At 58.6% G+C, this 17,179-nt stretch overlaps 2 protein-coding genes across 2 annotated transcripts; both read right to left on the reverse strand.

The window, feature by feature from the left end:
- Nucleotides 1–549: 549 nt before the first annotated feature.
- LOC134167541 (T-lymphocyte surface antigen Ly-9-like) lies at nt 550–5,884 on the reverse strand. Its single transcript, XM_062626312.1, has 8 exons — nt 5,773–5,884; nt 3,777–4,070; nt 3,433–3,693; nt 2,691–2,792; nt 2,473–2,517; nt 1,418–1,470; nt 999–1,088; nt 550–708 (listed from the first exon to the last, which is right to left on the reverse strand). The coding sequence occupies exons 1-8, from the start codon at nt 5,819–5,821 to the stop codon at nt 628–630; spliced, it is 975 nt and encodes a 324-aa protein (XP_062482296.1). The 5' UTR covers nt 5,822–5,884; the 3' UTR covers nt 550–627.
- A 2,904-nt stretch (nt 5,885–8,788) lies between these two features.
- On the reverse strand, nt 8,789–13,897 carry SLAMF1 (signaling lymphocytic activation molecule family member 1). The gene is made up of 7 exons (XM_062626313.1): nt 13,680–13,897; nt 11,702–12,028; nt 10,890–11,171; nt 10,058–10,177; nt 9,484–9,557; nt 8,952–9,113; nt 8,789–8,853 (listed from the first exon to the last, which is right to left on the reverse strand). Exons 1-7 carry the CDS (start codon nt 13,729–13,731, stop codon nt 8,797–8,799), a joined length of 1,074 nt encoding a protein of 357 aa, XP_062482297.1. The 5' UTR covers nt 13,732–13,897; the 3' UTR covers nt 8,789–8,796.
- Nucleotides 13,898–17,179: the final 3,282 nt, after the last annotated feature.

The following is a 17,179-nucleotide window of genomic DNA, read 5'->3' on the forward strand; positions in this document are numbered from 1 at the left end:
ACAGGGAAGAGCTTCTGCCTAAGAGCTCAGCTCAGTCTCCCCTCGGGCAGGTTAAAGCCATTCCCCTTGGGAGCATCTTTGTGGCCCATCAGGAGCAGCAGATCCCATCCTTGCACTGGGAGCGCTGGACCCACAGCCACAGCTCTGGATCATGGGGGGACCTGATGGCTCCCTACAAGTGCTGACAGGAGAGGCTGGGCTCTGCTCCCAAGGAACAAGAGATGGGACAAGAGGAAGCGGCCTCAAGCTGCCCCAGGGCAGGTTTAGATGGAGCTGAGGAACAATTCCTGCCCCAGAGGGTGCTCAGGCGTTGGAACAGGCTGCCCAGGGCCCTGCCAGTGCTCACACCCCCCAAGCGCCATGGGGCAGTGGTGGCCTTGGCAGCGCTGGGAATGGTTTGGTTTAATGATCTTAAAGGTCCTTTCCAACCCAGTTGATCCCATGATGATCCCATGATGATCCCATGATGATCCCATGATGATCCCATGATGATCCCATGATGATCCCATGATGATCCCATGATGATCCCATGATGATCCCATGATGATCCCATGATCCTTCTCCCCTCCAGAGAGGGTAGCAATGGGGGGAGCGCCGCACTCAGAGCAAACTGGAGTATTGCTCTCACTAGCTGACCAACGCGTAGAGGGTTTTCTCCTCCTGCCCCCAGCAGCCTGGCAGGCCCTTACCCATCTTCTCATCATCCGTCTGCAACCACAAAGGGACAAAAGCTTTGCTTGGGCTCGGGGAACCCAATCCCTCCATTGGCAAGAGAGAGGGGTCCCATGGGCTTGGTTTGATGCTCTGGAGCCCAGGAAAGCCCAGTGAGGGGTCCCATGGGCTTGGTTTGATGCTCTGGAGCCCAGGAAAGCCCAGTGAGGACCCATCTGCTCCTGCCTGTGGGTCCAGGGGTTACATCTCTCTCCCTGGGGTCTTCCCCATCTCCTTGCTTGGGGCTGGAGCCCCTTTAGGGGAGATGGCCACGAGCCACGGCTCACCTGGGCTGTAGCCGGCGCCGTGCGAGGGGTGGGTTTGGAGGTCTCAGCGCCGGGGGTCGGTGTCGTCGTGGAGCCCTCTTGCAGGTAGACCTGGGGGGGGAAAAGGCTTTAAAAGGGGTTTCCAGGGCTTGGAGGCATCCCAAGGTGAGCCAAAGAAACCAGGTTCAGTGGGGCTGGGGACGGAGAGCCCGGTGATGCACTGGGACGTGCAGGCGGCTGCGGCCACGCTGGCTGCTCCTGGGGCAGCCCCAGCACCAGGTCCCCATTCAAGTTCCCATAGGCTGAGGTTGTCCTTCCTCCCCACGCCATCCTGGCCCCCCCAGGTCATCCCCATGCCATGCAGGGACCCCCCCACCCCGCATCTGCATCCTGCTCCAGGCACGTACCCAGGGGATGGGGATGAACCTGCACAAACTCACCTGCTGGAAGGGGCCGACCTGGGCATACACCGTGGTGTACTCTGCTCTGGCCTCTGTGGGGAGAGAAGAGGGGAAGGTCAGCGAGGGAACAGGCTGCGGTGGATGGGAAGGGTGGGAATCCCGGCTTAAAGCAGGCCGAGAGGTGCTGGAGGGCGCTGCTGTGGGTCTGGGTGGAGGTGGAGCATCGCTTGGCATCCCACTTTCTGCCCCACGGGAGGTGGGAGCAGGGCGCTTGCTTACAGCTCAAAGGATGGCAGTGGAAGCGCGCGCCAGTGCAAACCAGCTCTTCCCATTCCAGTACAAGATCCCCGGCTGCTTTCAGAGGGTGAGATGCGTTTGTCTCTCCTTCAGACATTGCCCCTATGGCAGCGTCAGCTCGTTCCATGGCCCATCAGAGGAGAGACAATTGAAACCCTTCATAATCCCATTTGGGGGTCAAAATTCCCGTGTCCCTCATTGGCAGCACTGGAGGAAGAGCAATGCAGGCTTCAGGCAGGGCAGGGGTTGCTGCAGGGAGATGCTTTGCCCATAGTTCCCCATGGAAGAGCTGGACCTCAAGGGTTGGGTGGCAGGAGCCCATGGCCCCGGTGCTGAGTGCACCCCAACATCCAGGCACAGGCAAAGAGGAGGCAGGAATCCCCCCGTTGGTGTGAGCTGATGGAAACAACACTGTTTTCCAGGGATGGAAGGAAGAGGAGTCAGCGGGATCCACGCGGGGCACCGGCCCCGTTGTAGCAGCGATGCTTTGGGGGTCTCATGGCTGCGCTCCCAGCTCCTTCGTGGAGGGCTGGCACCAAGTTTTCCAGCAGCAAACTGGGGAAGAGCAGAGCTTCAGCCTCGGGAGCATCGCTGGGGTCACCTCTTGGAGCTCACTTCCATGCATGCAGGGTGAGGGCGCGGGGAGCGGTTGGGGTCTGCTCTGGTACCAAGCCCCAGCAGTGGATGATTTCCCCTCCTGATTTTCAATGCAACCGGGTTGTTCCCACCAGGAAAAAAAGGGGGATGGATGGAGGGAGGGAGGGAGGGAAATGCCTGGGGCAGCCCCAGTGCCCTACCTGTGTTCACAGCCTCATCTGCAGGCAGATGGAAGATCCTCCAGCCTGCGGGAGAGCAACGCAGGGGCTCCTGTCAGCAGCAGCAGCAGCAGCAACAAGAGCAAACCCCACGGAGCATCCGCAGCCCCGGCATCTGCAGCCCTCCCCGGTGTCGGGGCCGTGATGGACTCCCATGGATGGGGCTCTCGGGTCCGCAGGCACCCGTGGGGTTTGCTCACCTTTGGGTTTACAGCAGAGCACGAGGATAACGGATGCTAAAAGCGCTCCGGATCCGACCACCGCTGCGGCCGCAATCGCAGCCCTCCTGCTGGAGCGGGTGCCTGGAGAGAGAGCAAGGTCCGGTAGCAACATCCCGGAGCGGATCTGCCTCTTCCCAGCATCAGAGCGGGGAGGGGAAACGGGCACGGCCGTGCTTCAACACCCTGCTGAGCCCTTCCCTGCTTCACAGGGACCCTCACTCCCTGGTCCAACGTGGAAAAGAGGCGATGCGCTGCGTGAGGATGGGTGATGCTGCAGGCAGAGCAGCGACAGCGCCGGGGCAGGGGGACCCCGGCCCCAGCCCCTCCATGGCCACAGCTTTCCCCACTGACGTCCCTTTGCCTTCGGGGGTGGGAAGAACCCCGCTGGAAAACGGAATGCGGAGCCAGGCTCCCCCCTGCAGCCCCTGCGCTGCGGGAATTGCTTTGTCGCTGCCATCCCAAAGCAGGGGGTGTTGAGGGGTCACCCGCTCCCCCCCAAATCCCCCTCCCCGGGTGCTCGGGGGCACACTCAGACACCCAAGAGCCAGCTCGGGAGCTCACCGCCGGTGCGAGGCTGGGCTGCGATTTCTGCAGCGTGGGGAGGGAAGAGGAGAGGAGAGAGCTCAATGCCCGTGCTGGGCTGCGAGCACGGCTCGGGGGGAAGCGGAACCCCGAGGTGCAGGATAGGGCCCTTCCCCAGCCCCTTCTCCGTGCCCGGTACCTGCGCAGAGGGCCGCGGGCGAGCCGACGGTGATGTTGCGGCTGCTGACGGGGTTTTGAGCCGTGCACGTCAGGAGCGGTTCCTCGACGGGGGATTCCTCCACCAGCACCGCGGCCCCGGCGCTCCACGTGCTCCCCATGCTCCAGGTGTAGGAGACGTCGCCAGCGCCGACGCCGGTCGCGGCGCAGAGCAGGGCATAGCGGCAGACACCGGCGGAGCAGTTCTGCCCGGTGCACGTCACCGTGGGCGCTTCCAGCACCCCTGGGGGACACGGGGGTTGAGCCATCAGAACCCCGGTTGAGCGCAGAGCATAAAGCAAAGGGCCAACGGTGGAAGGTCCCTACCGTAAACACGCAAAGTGAAGGTGGTTTTGGCGCCCGCGCTCTTCGCCGTGTAGGTGCCCGCGTCCTCCAGGCTCAGCTGGGAGATGCTGAGCGCGCTGCCGTTGCCGGGGAAGGCCAAGCGGGGCTTGAAGCTGTCGTCGAAGAAGGTGGCGTGCGGAGGGTCCCCGAAGCGCACGGTCACCACCACGTCGCCGTGGAAGCTCCAGGCTGCAGCTTCCCCCGCGGGGCTCTGGAGGTGGAAGGTGATGGAGCTGCCCACGGCGCCGATCACCTCCGTGCCGCAGGTGCTGCGCGCTGCGGAGAGGAGCGGGGACAGGATGTGGGGAAGGGGTCTTGGGTGGAAAGGGCTCCGCATCGCCCGCTGCGACACCACAGACAGGCTGAGAGCCAGGGGCTGCAGGGCACAGCACCTCTGGTCCACTGCGGGTAACGTCATAGGGTCACACTGCTTTGGGTTGAAGGGAGCTTGAGGCTCATCCAGCCCCACAGGCAGGGACCCCTTCCACTGGAGCAGGATGCTCCAACCTGGCCTTGAGCACTGCCAGGGATGGGGCAGCCACAGCTTCTCTGGGCACCCTGTGCCAGCGCCTCAGCACCCTCACAGGGAAGAGCTTCTGCCTAAGAGCTCAGCTCAGTCTCCTCTCTCTATCAGGTTCAAGCCATTCCCCTTGGCCTGTCCCTGCGTCCCTTGTCCAAAGCCCCTCTCCAGGTTTCCTGCAGCCCCTTCAGGCACTGGAGCTGCTCTCAGGTCTCCCCTTCAGGAGCCTTCTCTTCTCCAGGCTGCCCCAGCCCAGCTCTCTCAGCCTGGCTCCATGGCAGAGCTGCTCCAGCCCTCGCAGCAGCTCCACGTCCCTCTGGTGCTGCTGCCCCGGAGCTGGATGCGGGATGCAGGGGGGGTCCCACAGAGCGCAGCAGAGGGGCAGGACCCCCCCCATAGCCCAGGAGATGAGAGCCTTTCTGGGCTGCGACCACACAAAGCCTCTGGAGCACCCCTTGGGATAAGGATTCCCGCTGCGTCACTGATCCCGGAGCACCGAGGAGCCGGGGTGATGGCATTCATTAGGGGAATCCTTTGTATTATAAAGGATCCGTTTGCCTCCGTGGCCCCACAGCGGGGCTTGCGCTTTCACATCCCCCAAAGTGCTCGTGAAGCAGCTTCCCTTGCACGGAGGGGCTCAAGGGGCAGAGCCCCGAGGTGCAAACTGAAAGCACAAGAAGCAGCTCAGCAAGGCTCCCCTCAGCACCAGCTCGCGAGGGCCAGGCTGAGCTCTAAGCAGGCAGAAAGGCTTCTCCACCCCATGTGGAGCTGGTTCCCTCTTTCCCAAGCAGGAAGAAGACTTCCCACCCCCAGTTTAAAGCCGCTGCTCCCTAGCGTGGGCTGGGGATGGAGGCTGCGTCCCCACTGCTTGGAAAGGGGACTGATCCTGGCTCGGGCAGGCGGCCGGAGCCCAGCGGTCCCACCTCACCCCAGGGCTCTGCATCTCCGGTTCCCAGAACAGGAGGCTCTGACCGCATGGCAGGAAAAGCTGCTCAGCAGATAGAGCTGGAGGAAGCCCTGCTGAAGCAGTGGATAAGGACACTGCAGGGCTCATCCGGGGGCAAAACCCTCCCCAGGCCCATTTCCCATTGCTGAAAGGAGCCAGAGCGCATCCCCCCCTTCCAAACAGCCCCGAATTCCCCAACAGAAACCCGCGGGAGCAGGGAGGACACGAAGAGAAGAGCCCCTGAGCGGAGCGCATCCAACCCGGCACATCTGGCAGCAGCTGGATGGAGATGGACTGGAGCAGTCACTCGTTTGCACAGCAGAGCGAGGGGCCAGCACTGGGCCGTGCCGGGCATCTTTCACCCTGGTTTGCCCAACATCCTCAGGACGTCCCTGCGAGGATCCTTCACCATTGGTCCCACGCATCCCTGCTCTCCCAGGAGTCCTTAAAACCAACCTAAACCTCCCCCCGGGCCCTCCATTGCTGAGGGAGAAGGAGCACCTGGCACTTACTTGCTTGCTGAAGGACGAAGGCGAGCATCAGGCACCAAAACCCATCCATCGACCCACGGCGCGCGGAGGGGAGCTCCCTGCACCCAGCATGTGCCCCAGCGTGCGGCAGCAAGAGGGAGATGTGAGCACACAGCCTCCCCTTCCAACACTGCATGGGTGGAGACAACTGCTTCACCCAATGGCTGCGACGTCAGATGGAGACGTGGGGCTGATGGGTATGAGCGTAGAATAGACAGGGGATAAACACAGAACCCACAGTGGGTTGGGTTGGAAGGGACCTTGAAGCTCATCCAGCTCCAAAGCAGGGACCCCTTCCACTAGAGCAGGGTGCTCCAAGCCCCTGTGTCCAACCTGCCCTTGAACACTGCAGCCACAGCATCTCCATTCAACCCATCCCAGTGTCCCACCACCCTCACGGGGAAGAGCTTCTGCCTAAGAGCTCATCTCCATCTCCCCTCTGGCAGGTTCAAGCCATTCCCCTCGGCCTGTCTCTCTCCATCCCTTGTCCGTAGCCCCTCTCCAGGCTTCTTGCAGCCGCTTTGGGCACTGGAAGGAATCCCAATGAAAACTTCATCCGAAAAGCTCCACTTCCAAGCAAAGAGGAGCGTGGCATCTGGGACAAAGAGCAGCACCACGGCTCCGTGTGAGAAGCAGCCCAGCTCCTCTGCAGGAACCAGCCTGGAGAGGTGCAGCACGGAACCCATCACCCACAAGCACGCTGGTGCCATGGACCAGTGTCACCAGGGCACGCTCCATGAGGGATGCTGTAACACTGGGGATGGGCTCCTCCTGCGGGCTAAGGCACAAAGCGACACCCAGGGGCTGGACCACCTTGGAACCCCCTTTGTCTCCTCCAACCATCCCCTGGGAGCCAGCATCTCTGTGGCACCGTGGCTCAATGCCACCCATTGGCACCATCAGCGTTGTCGCTGGAACCCTTCCCCATCCCGAGCATCCCATGCCCGCGGTTGGGTGCCCCATCACGGGGTGCTCCATCACCCTGCAAGGAGCAGCACCGGGCTAAACCCTGCACCAAGCACCAGGCACAGGATGTGAGGTTTTACCCCCTTTTAGGGTCACAGACCTTGCCCCTCTGTGGTCCTGCCCGGAATCCTGGTGAAGCTGCTGCTTTGGAGGCTTTTCCAAGGAAGCAGCTCAGCTGATGCGCTGGAGCAGCCCGGGACACACTCGTCCAGCAACCCTTTCCAAAAGGCTTTCCCATACGTTTATTTCCCTTTCCCTTAGGCAGCAGTGAGCTGCGGGCCCTTGGGATTATGAAATAGCTCGGATTTGGGATGGTTTGACAGCCGCTGTCCTGCATCCAGCATCGCCGGGGGATTGCTGCAGGGAATGCGGGCTCTGCTGTGGGCAGGGGAGGCTTCAAGTTCAGCTTTCAATGGTCTTGGGAAAGAGGCCCCGGAAAACCCTTGCCTGTCCCTACAGGGAGCAGCGGGAAGGGATGGGGATGGAGAAGGGGGCAGAGGCATTGCCCAAGCAGGGGCACGAGTGTGCCCAGTGCGGGAGCCGGGCTGAGCTCAGCCTCCGGGGTACAGCAAAGTCTGCTGCAGCAGGAACCCGGCAGTGTCAGAGCTGCTCCGGGAACAGAAGTTGAATGAAAATCACTTCTGGTCATAGGAGAAACAGTTCTGGTCATAGAAAAATCACTTTGGTCATAGAAAAATCACTTTGGTCATAGAAAAAACATTTTGGTCATAGAAAAATCACTTTGGTCATAGGAAAAACAGTTCTGGTCATAGGAAAAACACTTTGGTCATAGAAAAATCACTTTGGTCATAGAAAAATCACTTTGGTCATAGAAAAATCACTTTGGTCATAGAAAAATCACTTCTGGTCATAGGAAAAACACTTTGGTCATAGGAAAAACACTTTGGTCATAGAAAAATCACTTTGGTCATAGAAAAATCACTTTGGTCATAGAAAAATCATTTCTGGTCATAGGAAAAACAGTTCTGGTCATAGAAAAATCACTTCTGGTCATAGAAAAAACACTTCTGGTCAGAAAAATCACTTCTGGTCGTAGGAAAAACAGTTCTGGTCATAGATAAATCACTTTGGTGACAGAAAAAACACTTCTGGTCATAGAAAAATCACTTGGGTCATAGAAAAATCACTTGGGTCATAGAAAAATCACTTCTGGTCATAGAAAAATCATTTCTGGTCATAGGAAAACACTTTTGGTCACAGAAAAATCACTTTGGTTATAGAAAAATCACTTCTGGTCATAGAAAAATCAGTTCTGGTCATAGGAAAAACACTTTTGGTCATAGAAAAATCACTTTGGTCATAGAAAAATCACTTTGGTCATAGAAAAATCAGTTCTGGTCATAGAAAAAACACTTCTGGTCATAGAAAAATAATTTCTGATCATAGGAAAAAACACTTCTGGTCATAGGAAAAACAATTCTGGTCATAGAAAAATCACTTTGGTTATAGAAAAAACACTTCTGGTCATAGAAAAATCAGTTCTGGTCATAGAAAAATCACTTGGGTCATAGAAAAATCAGTTCTGATCATAGGAAGAACAGTTCTGGTCATAGCAACCTCCCTGGGGTTCCAGCCCATAGCAAAGCCGGGTTACAGCAACCTCCCTGGGGTTCCAGCCCGCTGCTGTTGGGCTCCCATCGGCGGTACCACGGGCGTGGGGCTCCCCCTAGTGAAGCCCGTGGGGCAGAGGGATGAGGTTGGGGGGCAGACCGGCCCCACGCTTCCCGGTGCTGCTGTACGGAGCTGAGGGGCTGGAGCCTTCCCCTCCGAGGAGCCGATTCCCTCTGTGGCTGCATCCAGAGCCCTTCTACCCCCTCCCCGTGCTCCGGTGTCTTCCCTTAACCATCACCCAAGGAGGTTTGGTGCCTGCCTTCATCCAGCCCTGCTCTTTGCCGTCCCTCCCCTCCACATGGCAGCCCCGGCTCGGCTGCATGCCAGAGGGGTTTGCCGCAGTCCCATAGGGATGGGGAGGGTTTCCTCAAGCCAGGAATGTGATGCTGGTGGCCCTGGAGCAGAGGCTCAGGCCGTGGGCATCATCACGCTGGCATAAACGGTCGTGGGCTCCTTGATGGGGCTCTGCAGGGAGAAGCAGGGAAGCAAAAGAGGAGCCTGAGCTGGGGGGGGAGATGTGGGTCAGCCCATGGGGATGCCCACGGGGGCAGAACCACCCTTACCTGTACGAGGTGGCTCTGCAGGGTGTGGGGCTGTGCCGGGGGGTCCCGTGGGGCGCAAGGGGCTGCGCTGGGGACCAGTGCCGTGTCCAGGGGCTGGCTGGTGGCTGTGGTGTAGATGGTGATGCAGGAGGGGGGCTCGGTGATGGGGGCTCCTTTCGGCTTCTGCACAGAGAGCAAAGGGTGAGCAGCGGCGCAGAGCTCACCGTGGGGACCCCTCGGTCCCTCTCCCCCCCATGGACCCACCGTTTCCTCCCCTTTTGGGGAGCAGTGGGTCCAAAACCCGCGGTCTGTCCCCAGAGCCACCCTGAGGTGCTGGGGGCTGCAGCACCCAACCTCATTCCCAGCAGTTCCTGCGTTAAGCCTCCCCATCCTCTCCCTCCCCGGTCGCAGGGCTGCGTTAGCACCCATTCATAGGGTGCTGCAGCCCAACCGAGAGGCACCCAACAGCGAGCTGGGGGCTTTGGGTGCTGCTGCCCCCACCCAAGGAACCCCACCAGGGTCCCATCGCTAAGGAGCAGTGGCCGTGGCTCACCTGCCTCCGCTGCACCTGGGAGTAGATGGTGTGCACTGCGCTGTCCTCGGGGGGGGCTGAGCCCTCCTGCCCGCCTGCAGGGGATGGGGAAGCCACTGAGGGGGGGCTCAGGTGTCACCTCCCTGCTCCTGCACCCCGAGAACTCCTTGGGCAGGGCTCCTGCCTCGGATCCCATCTGCATCCCCCCTCGCGCAGGTTAAAGCCATTCCCCTCCATCCCTTCCCAAAGCCCCTCTCCAGGCTTCCTGCAGCCCCTTTAGGCACCGGAGCTGCCCCAAGGGCTCCCCTTAGACCCATAGAATGGTTTGGGTTGGAAAGGACCTTAAGATCACGCAGTTCCAAGCCCCCTGCCATGGGCACCCTTAAGGAACCTTCGCTTTGCTCCTTCCCAGGCTGCCCTTAGGATCACAGACCCACCCAGCTTGGAAAAGACGTTTAGGATGGAGCCCGACTCTTCCCAAGTGCAGCAGCAACCCAGGACACCGCAGATCCATAGGGACCAACCCCTTGGTCCCTTCCTGTCCCTCCACCAGGCTCACCCCAAGCACGGAGCCTCAGGCACCCCCGGCACTCACCCCCGGCCTTGGCCACACGGGCAGCCACGAGGGCCCCGATGAGCATCACTGCACCCATGGGCACCACCACCACCAGCACCACCACGAGCAGGAGACCCTGCGGCCCCGGCCCGGCGCTGCCTGCAATGGGGCGGGGGGAGAAGAGAGGGGATGGGATCAGCCACCGGCCCCACAGCGCCCAGAGCCGAGCAGGATGTGCTGCTAAAAGCCTTTTTGTCACCTCCTTTTGGGCCGTTTAACAGGAAACAAGGGGCAGGAAACGCTTCTCTCGAGCAGAGCATCCTTTAATCGCCTCCAGACTGCCCCGAGCAGCAAAGAACCTGCTGCAGGGGCCATCGGGGCCAGACACAGCCCTAAGGATGCCCCCGGTGCCTGTGGGGGGGCAGCCCCATGGCACTGCAGGGTGTGAAAGCCCTGTAAAGGACAGAGCTGTGCAGCTCCAGCCTTGCTCCTGGACCACCACGGTCCCATCACACAGGGGCGCAAGGGGGTTTGGGGCAAGGAGGGCTGAGGAACAAGCCCTTGGAACGCCTCGTTTCAGCATCTCCCTGTTCCGAGGGTCCCTCCTGCTTCTCCCATAGGGCTGCAGCACGAGGTCACCTTTGGGGCCCCAGGGAAAGGGGCAGCCACGGCCTGGAGAAGGCCCCCCCCCATCACAAGGGGAGCCCCATGGGAGGCAGCGTGACTTGGTCCCAGGAGCCCGCGAAGGGGAAGCTGCCCCCAGGCCCGGAACCTCCCCGTCCTTCCCCTTCCGAAGCAGCCCCAAAAGGCTCCTTCGGGGCTGCCTAAAGCAAGAGGCCAGCAAAGCAAAGGGGCAGCGGTGGGGACTCACCCGCTCGCTGCTGGCGGCACCGGGATGAGCGGAAGGCGACGCTGCGGGCGCTGACGGGGTTGCTGGCGGTGCAGGAGCAGGAGATGCTGGAGCGGTGCAGGGGCAGGCTGAGGTGCAGGAGGCTGCTGTTGATGGAGCAGGGCCCCGAGGCGATGGCGTCGGCGCTGCCCCAGCTGTAGGCGATGCTGTCCCCTCGCTCCGCAGCGCAGTCGAGGGTGATGCTGCAGGTGCCGTTGGCCAGCACCCAGCTGAGGATCCGGATGCTGGGGGGGGACACAGGCTCTGCAGAGAGGGAGGGAAGGGGCGGTGGTTGGGCCTGGGAAATCCAAATGGCTTCGAATCCGTAGAATCATGGAATAATTTGGGTTGGAAAGGAGCTTGGGATCATCCAGATCCAACCCCCTGCCATGGGCAGGGACACCTCACACTAAATCTCACTTGAGGCTTCATCCAACGTGGCCTTGAGCACCACCAGGGATGGAGCATTCACAACCTCCCTGGGCAACCCATTCCAGTGCCTCACCACCCTCACAGGAAAGAATTTCCTCCTTAGATCCAATCTAAACTTCCCCTGTTTCAGTTTGAACCCGTTACCCCTTGTCCTGTCACTGCAGTCCCTAATGAAGAGTCCCTCCCCAGCATCCCTATAGGGGATCCCCATAGGGACCGCTCTAAGCTGCGAAGAGCATCAGAGAGGGATGCACCCAGATGCTCCCGGCAGCCCCTCGACATCAGGGTGGGCATCTCCCCCCCCCCCCAAACCCCAAACCCCGGCTGTGGGGAAGCCGGCATCACCCAGCCCCACTGCTCACCATAGACCTCCAGCTGTATCCGCCAGACCTTCTCCTCGGGCCCCTTGCTCACGCTGTACTCGTAGAGCTGCCCGTCCTGCCGGCTGGTGTTCAGGATCTCCAGGGAGAAATCCAGCTCGTGGAAGCGGGCTCGGTCCCGCACGTAGTTGGTGTGGGTCCCGTCCGCGTACTTGAGCAGGATCAGCTTCCGCTGTGGGTCCTCGGTGTCCCGCTTCCAGAGCCCAGCTCCGAAGCGCAGGGTGAGGGCCCGGAGCTCCGGGGGGATCCGCAGCATCGTCGCCTGGCCCAGGGTACCCAGCACCGTTTCCTTCACCCCATGGACCCTGCCTGTGGGGAGGAGCAGAGGGGAGAGAAGGGATGGGGCAGGCAGGGGGGCAGAGCCAGCGCTGCCCCAGCGCAGCCCCACGGGGCCGTAGGAGCGGGGAATCAATGGTCGGGTTGGGAGAGAGCTCGGAGCTCATCGAGTCCGACCATCGGCACCGCTGCCCCATGGCACTGGGGGGAGCGATACTCCAGTTTGTAGTGGGGGGGCTCCCCCCATTGCTACCCTGTCTGGAGGGGAGAAGGATCATGGGATCATCATGGGATCATCATGGGGTCATCATGGGATCATCATGGGATCATCATGGGGTCATCATGGGATCATCATGGGATCATCATGGGGTCATCATGGGATCATCATGGGATCATCATGGGATCATCATGGGGTCATCATGGGATCATCATGGGATCATCATGGGATCATCATGGGATCATCATGGGGTCATCATGGGATCATCATGGGATCATCATGGGATCATCATGGGATCATCATGGGGTCATCATGGAGTCATCATGGGATCATCATGGGGTCATCATGGGGTCATCATGGAGTCATCATGGGATCATCATGGGATCATCATGGGGTCATCATGGCAGGGATGCCCCACACGAGACCCTGTCACCTCAGGTGCTGTCATGGGGCTGCGGGGACACAGTGTCCCTGGGCCAGCAGATCCCATTCATCCAGGACACCATCACCTCAGGACACCATCACCCCTGGGGCCCCATTACCCCAGGACACCATCAGCTCAGGACACCACCATCCCTAGGACATCATCATCATACCCCATCCATCCAACCCCATCCATCCAACCCCATCCAACCCCATCCATCCAACCCCATCCATCCAACCCCATCCAACCCCATCCATCCAACCCCATCCATCCAACCCCATCCAACCCCATCCATCCAACCCCATCCATCCATACCCCATCCAACCCCATCCATCCAACCCCATCCATCCAACCCCATCCATACCCCACCCATACCCCATCCATCCAACCCCATCCATCCATACCCCATTCAACCCCATCCAACCCCATCCATCCATACCCATCCATACCCGACCCATACCCCATCCATACCCCATCCATACCCATGCAACCCCATCCATCCATACCCCACCCATACCCCATCCATACCCCATCCATCCAACCCCATCCATCCAACCCCATACCCCATCCATCCAACCTCATCCATACCCCATCCATCCAACCCCATCCATCCAACCCCATCCATCCATACCCCACCCATCCATACCCCACCCATACCCCATCCATACCCCATCCATCCAACCCCATCCATCCAACCTCATCCATACCCCATCCATCCAACCCCATCCATCCAACCTCATCCATACCCCATCCATCCAACCCCATCCATCCAACCCCATCCAACCCCATCCAACCCCATCCATCCAACCCCATCCAACCCCATCCATCCAACTCCATCCATGCAACCCCATCCATCCATACACCATCCATCCACACCCCATCCAACCCCATTCATCCAACCCCATCCATCCAACCCCATCCAACCCCATCCATCCAACCCCATCCAACCCCATCCATCCAACTCCATCCATGCAACCCCATCCATCCATACACCATCCATCCAACCCCATCCAACCCCATCCATCCAACCCATCCCTCCGTACCCCAAGGGCAGCCCAGAGTCACCAGCAGGCAGAGCCGCAGCGCCCACCCCATGCCTCTGGTCCTGACCCGGCCTTGATCTCCGCTGCCCCACAGCCGCCCTCCAGGGCGAGCCCCGCCACGGGCCCCGTGTTTCCTGTTTGGGGTGAAAACGGCTTCGTTTTGTCTTCCGTGGAAAGTATTCAAAGCAGAACGGGGAAGGCTGCACGGGGGCCGGGCTGCGGGAGGAAGCGGAGCAATGAACCCAGCAGCATCCTCCCGCTGCAGCCTTCAGCCCTGCAGGAGGAGGAAGGAGCCAGCACTGAGAGCATCGGGGTACCGGAGCAGTGGGGCAGAGCCTGCATCCCCGCACTGAGAGCATCGGGGTACCAGAGCAGTGGGGCAGAGCCTGCATCCCTGCAATGAGAGCATCGGGGTACAGGAGCAGTGGGGCAGAGCCTGCATCCCAACAATGAGAGCATCGGGGTACAGGAGCAGTGGGGCAGAGCCTGCATCCCCACACTGAGAGCATCGGGGTACAGGAGCAGTGGGGCAGAGCCTGCATCCCAACAATGAGAGCATCGGGGTACAGGAGCAGTGGGGCAGAGCACCCAATTCCTCCAATTTGGGGCCAAAATCCTCCTTTTTAGCCCCAAAATTCCTATTTTCATACCAAATCCCTCCAGTTTTTGTTAAATTCCTCCAGTTTGGGTCAAATTTTTCCTTTTTCGGGCCAAAATCTGTCTCAAGAGGCTGAAATTCCCCAAATTCCACCCAAATTCCTCCTTTTTAGCACCGAATTCCTCCAATTTTGGCCAAAATCCTCCTTTTTAGCCCCAAAATTAATATTTTCAGGCCTAATTCCTCCAGGTTTGGGTCAAATTCCTCCAGTTTGGGTCAAATTCATCCTTTTTAGGTCAAAAATCTCTCTCAAGAGGCTGAAATTCCCCAAATTTCACCCGAATTCTTCCTTTTTAGGCCCAAATTTCTCCTTTTTAGCACACAATTCCACCAATTTTGGGCCAAAAGCCTTCTTTTTAACTCCCAAAATTCCTATTTTCAGGCCAAATTCCTCCAATTTTTGTCAAATTCCTCCAGTTTTGGGTCAAATTCTTCCTTTTCTGGCTAAAATCTGTCTCAAGAGGCTGAAATTCCCCAAATTTCACCCAAATTCCTCCTTTTTAGCACCAAATTCCTCCAATTTTGGCCAAAATCCTCCTTTTTAGCCCTCAAATTCCTATTTTCAGGCCTAACTCCTCCAGTTTTGGGTCAAATTCCTCCCATTTGGGTCAAATTCTTCCTTTTTCAGGCCAAAATCTGTCTCAAGAGGCTGAAATTCCCCAAATTGCACCCAAATTCCTACTTTTAGCACCCAATTCCTCCGATTTTGGGCCAAAACCCTGCTTTTTAACCCCCAAAATCCCCTTTCCAGTCCAAATTCCTCCCATTTGGGTCAAATTCTTCTGTTTTTGGGCCAAAATCTGCCTCAAGAGGCTGAAATTCCCCAAATTCCACCCAAATTCCTCCTTTTTAGGCCCAAATTCCTCCTTTTTAGCCCCCAATTCCTCCGATTTTTGGCCAAAACCCTGCTTTTTAACCCCAAAATTCCCATTTTCAGGCCGAATTCCTCCAGGTTTGGGTCAAATTCCTCCTTTTTGGGTCAAATTCCTCCTTTTTGGGGTCAAATTCCTCCTTTTTGGGGTCAAATTCCTCCTTTTTGGGTCAAATTCCCCCTTTTTGGGTCAAATTCCTCCTTTTTGGGGTCAAATTCCTCCTTTTTGGGGCAAATTCCTCCTTTTTGGGGTCAAATTCCCCCTTTTTGGGTCAAATTCCTCCTTTTTGGGGTCAAATTCCTCCTTTTTGGGGCAAATTCCTCCTTTTTGGGGTCAAATTCCTCCTTTTTGGGTCAAATTCCTCCTTTTTGGGGGTCAAATTCCTCCTTTTTGGGGTCAAATTCCTCCTTTTTGGGTCAAATTCCCCCTTTTTGGGTCAAATTCCTCCTTTTTGGGGTCAAATTCCTCTTTTTGGGGCAAATTCCTCCTTTTTGGGGTCAAATTCCTCCTTTTTGGGGTCAAATTCCTCCTTTTTGGGGCAAATTCCTCCTTTTGGGGTCAAATTCCCCCTTTTTGGGTCAAATTCCTCCTTTTGGGGTCAAATTCCTCCTTTTGGGGTCAAATTCCTCCTTTTTGGGTCAAATTCCTCCTTTTTGGGGGTCAAATTCCTCCTTTTTGGGGTCAAATTCCTCCTTTTTGGGGTCAAATTCCTCCTTTTTGGGGTCAAATTCCCCCTTTTTGGGTCAAATTCCTCCTTTTTGGGGTCAAATTCCTCCTTTTTGGGGCAAATTCCTCCTTTTTGGGGTCAAATTCCTCCTTTTTGGGGCAAATTCCTCCTTTTTGGGGTCAAATTCCTCCTTTTTGGGGCAAATTCCTCCTTTTGGGGTCAAATTCCTCCTTTTTGGGTCAAATTCCTCCTTTTTCAGGCCAAAATCTGCCTGGAGAGGCTGAAATTCCCCAAATTCCCCCATTTCAGGGCTGATTTTGGGATGAATTCCACAGTTTTAGGAGCAAAAATGTCCCTTCCCCCCCCCTTCCCCCCCCCTTCCCCCCCTTCCATCCCCCCCCCCCTCCCCCCCCCCGTGGGAATGTGTCACCTCTTGCAGGAACAAAGTGGGTCCCACGTGTGGGGCCGGGTGCCAGGGCCCTGCCCCATAGCGCGGCCCCACAGCGGCGCCAGGCGGGGGGGCGGGGGGAGATAACGGGGCCTGATAGAGGAGCCGCCTGTCAGCGCCCCACAAGTGCCGGGACACGAGCCAGGCCCACGGAGCCTGCCCCATAGAGGCCCCCCCCCTGCCAGGGGAAGAGGGGGTTCTGCCCCATAGATGGGGCCCACATATGGGGACCCCCATGTTCTGCCCCATAGAGGAACCAGAGGGAGGGGAAATGGGGGTTCTGCCCCATAGATGCTCCCCACAGCCTGCAGACCCACTTGTCCGGCCCCATAGATGGGCCCCACACATGGGGACCCCCATGTCCTTTCCTACAGAGGCACCAGAGGGAGGGGAAATGGGGGTTCTGCCCCATAGATGCCCCCCCACAGCCTGCAGACCCACTTGTCCTGCCCCATAGATGGGCCCCACACATGGGGATCCCCGTATCCTGCCCTATAGATGCCCCATAGCAACGGTCATGGGGGTTCTGCCCCATAGATGCCCCCCTCACAGACTGCAGACCCACTTGTCCTGCCCCATAGATGGGCCCTACACATGGGGATCCCCGTATCCTGCCCTATAGATGCCCCATAGCAACGGTCATGGGGGTTCTGCCCCATAGATGCCCCCCCACAGACTGCAGACCCACTTGTTCTGCCCCAGAGATGGGCCCCACACATGGGGACCCCCATGTCCTGCCCCATAGAGGAACCAGAGGGAGGGGAAAGGGGGGTTCTGCCCCATAGATGCTCCCCACAGCCTGCAGACCCACTTGTCCTGCCCCATAGATGGGCCCCACACATGGGGATCCCTGTA

The sequence above is a fragment of the Pezoporus occidentalis genome, unplaced genomic scaffold (genome assembly GCF_034315485.1).
Source record: "Pezoporus occidentalis ecotype Australia unplaced genomic scaffold, CSIRO_AGI_Poc_V1 ctg29, whole genome shotgun sequence".
Classification (NCBI taxonomy): Eukaryota; Metazoa; Chordata; class Aves; order Psittaciformes; family Psittacidae; genus Pezoporus; species Pezoporus occidentalis.

What these genes read in the sequence shown, in the direction of transcription:
- SLAMF1 (XM_062626313.1), bottom strand. Translation starts at nt 13,731, where the DNA reads ATGGGGTGGGCGCTGCGGCTCTGCCTGCTGGTGACTCTGGGCTGCCCT. An exon ending in GATACAGCTGGAGGTCTATG is followed by an intron (nt 11,172 to 11,701) that starts GTGAGCAGTGGG and finishes CCCTCTCTGCAG; the next exon opens with AGCCTGTGTCCCCCCCCAGC. An exon ending in CCGTGTGGCCAAGGCCGGGG is followed by an intron (nt 9,558 to 10,057) that starts GTGAGTGCCGGG and finishes CATCCCCTGCAG; the next exon opens with GCGGGCAGGAGGGCTCAGCC.
- LOC134167541 (XM_062626312.1), bottom strand. Translation starts at nt 5,821, where the DNA reads ATGGATGGGTTTTGGTGCCTGATGCTCGCCTTCGTCCTTCAGCAAGCA. An exon ending in GCCCGCGGCCCTCTGCGCAG is followed by an intron (nt 2,793 to 3,432) that starts GTACCGGGCACG and finishes CTCTCTCTCCAG; the next exon opens with GCACCCGCTCCAGCAGGAGG. An exon ending in AGGTCGGCCCCTTCCAGCAG is followed by an intron (nt 1,089 to 1,417) that starts GTGAGTTTGTGC and finishes TTCCCCCCCCAG; the next exon opens with GTCTACCTGCAAGAGGGCTC.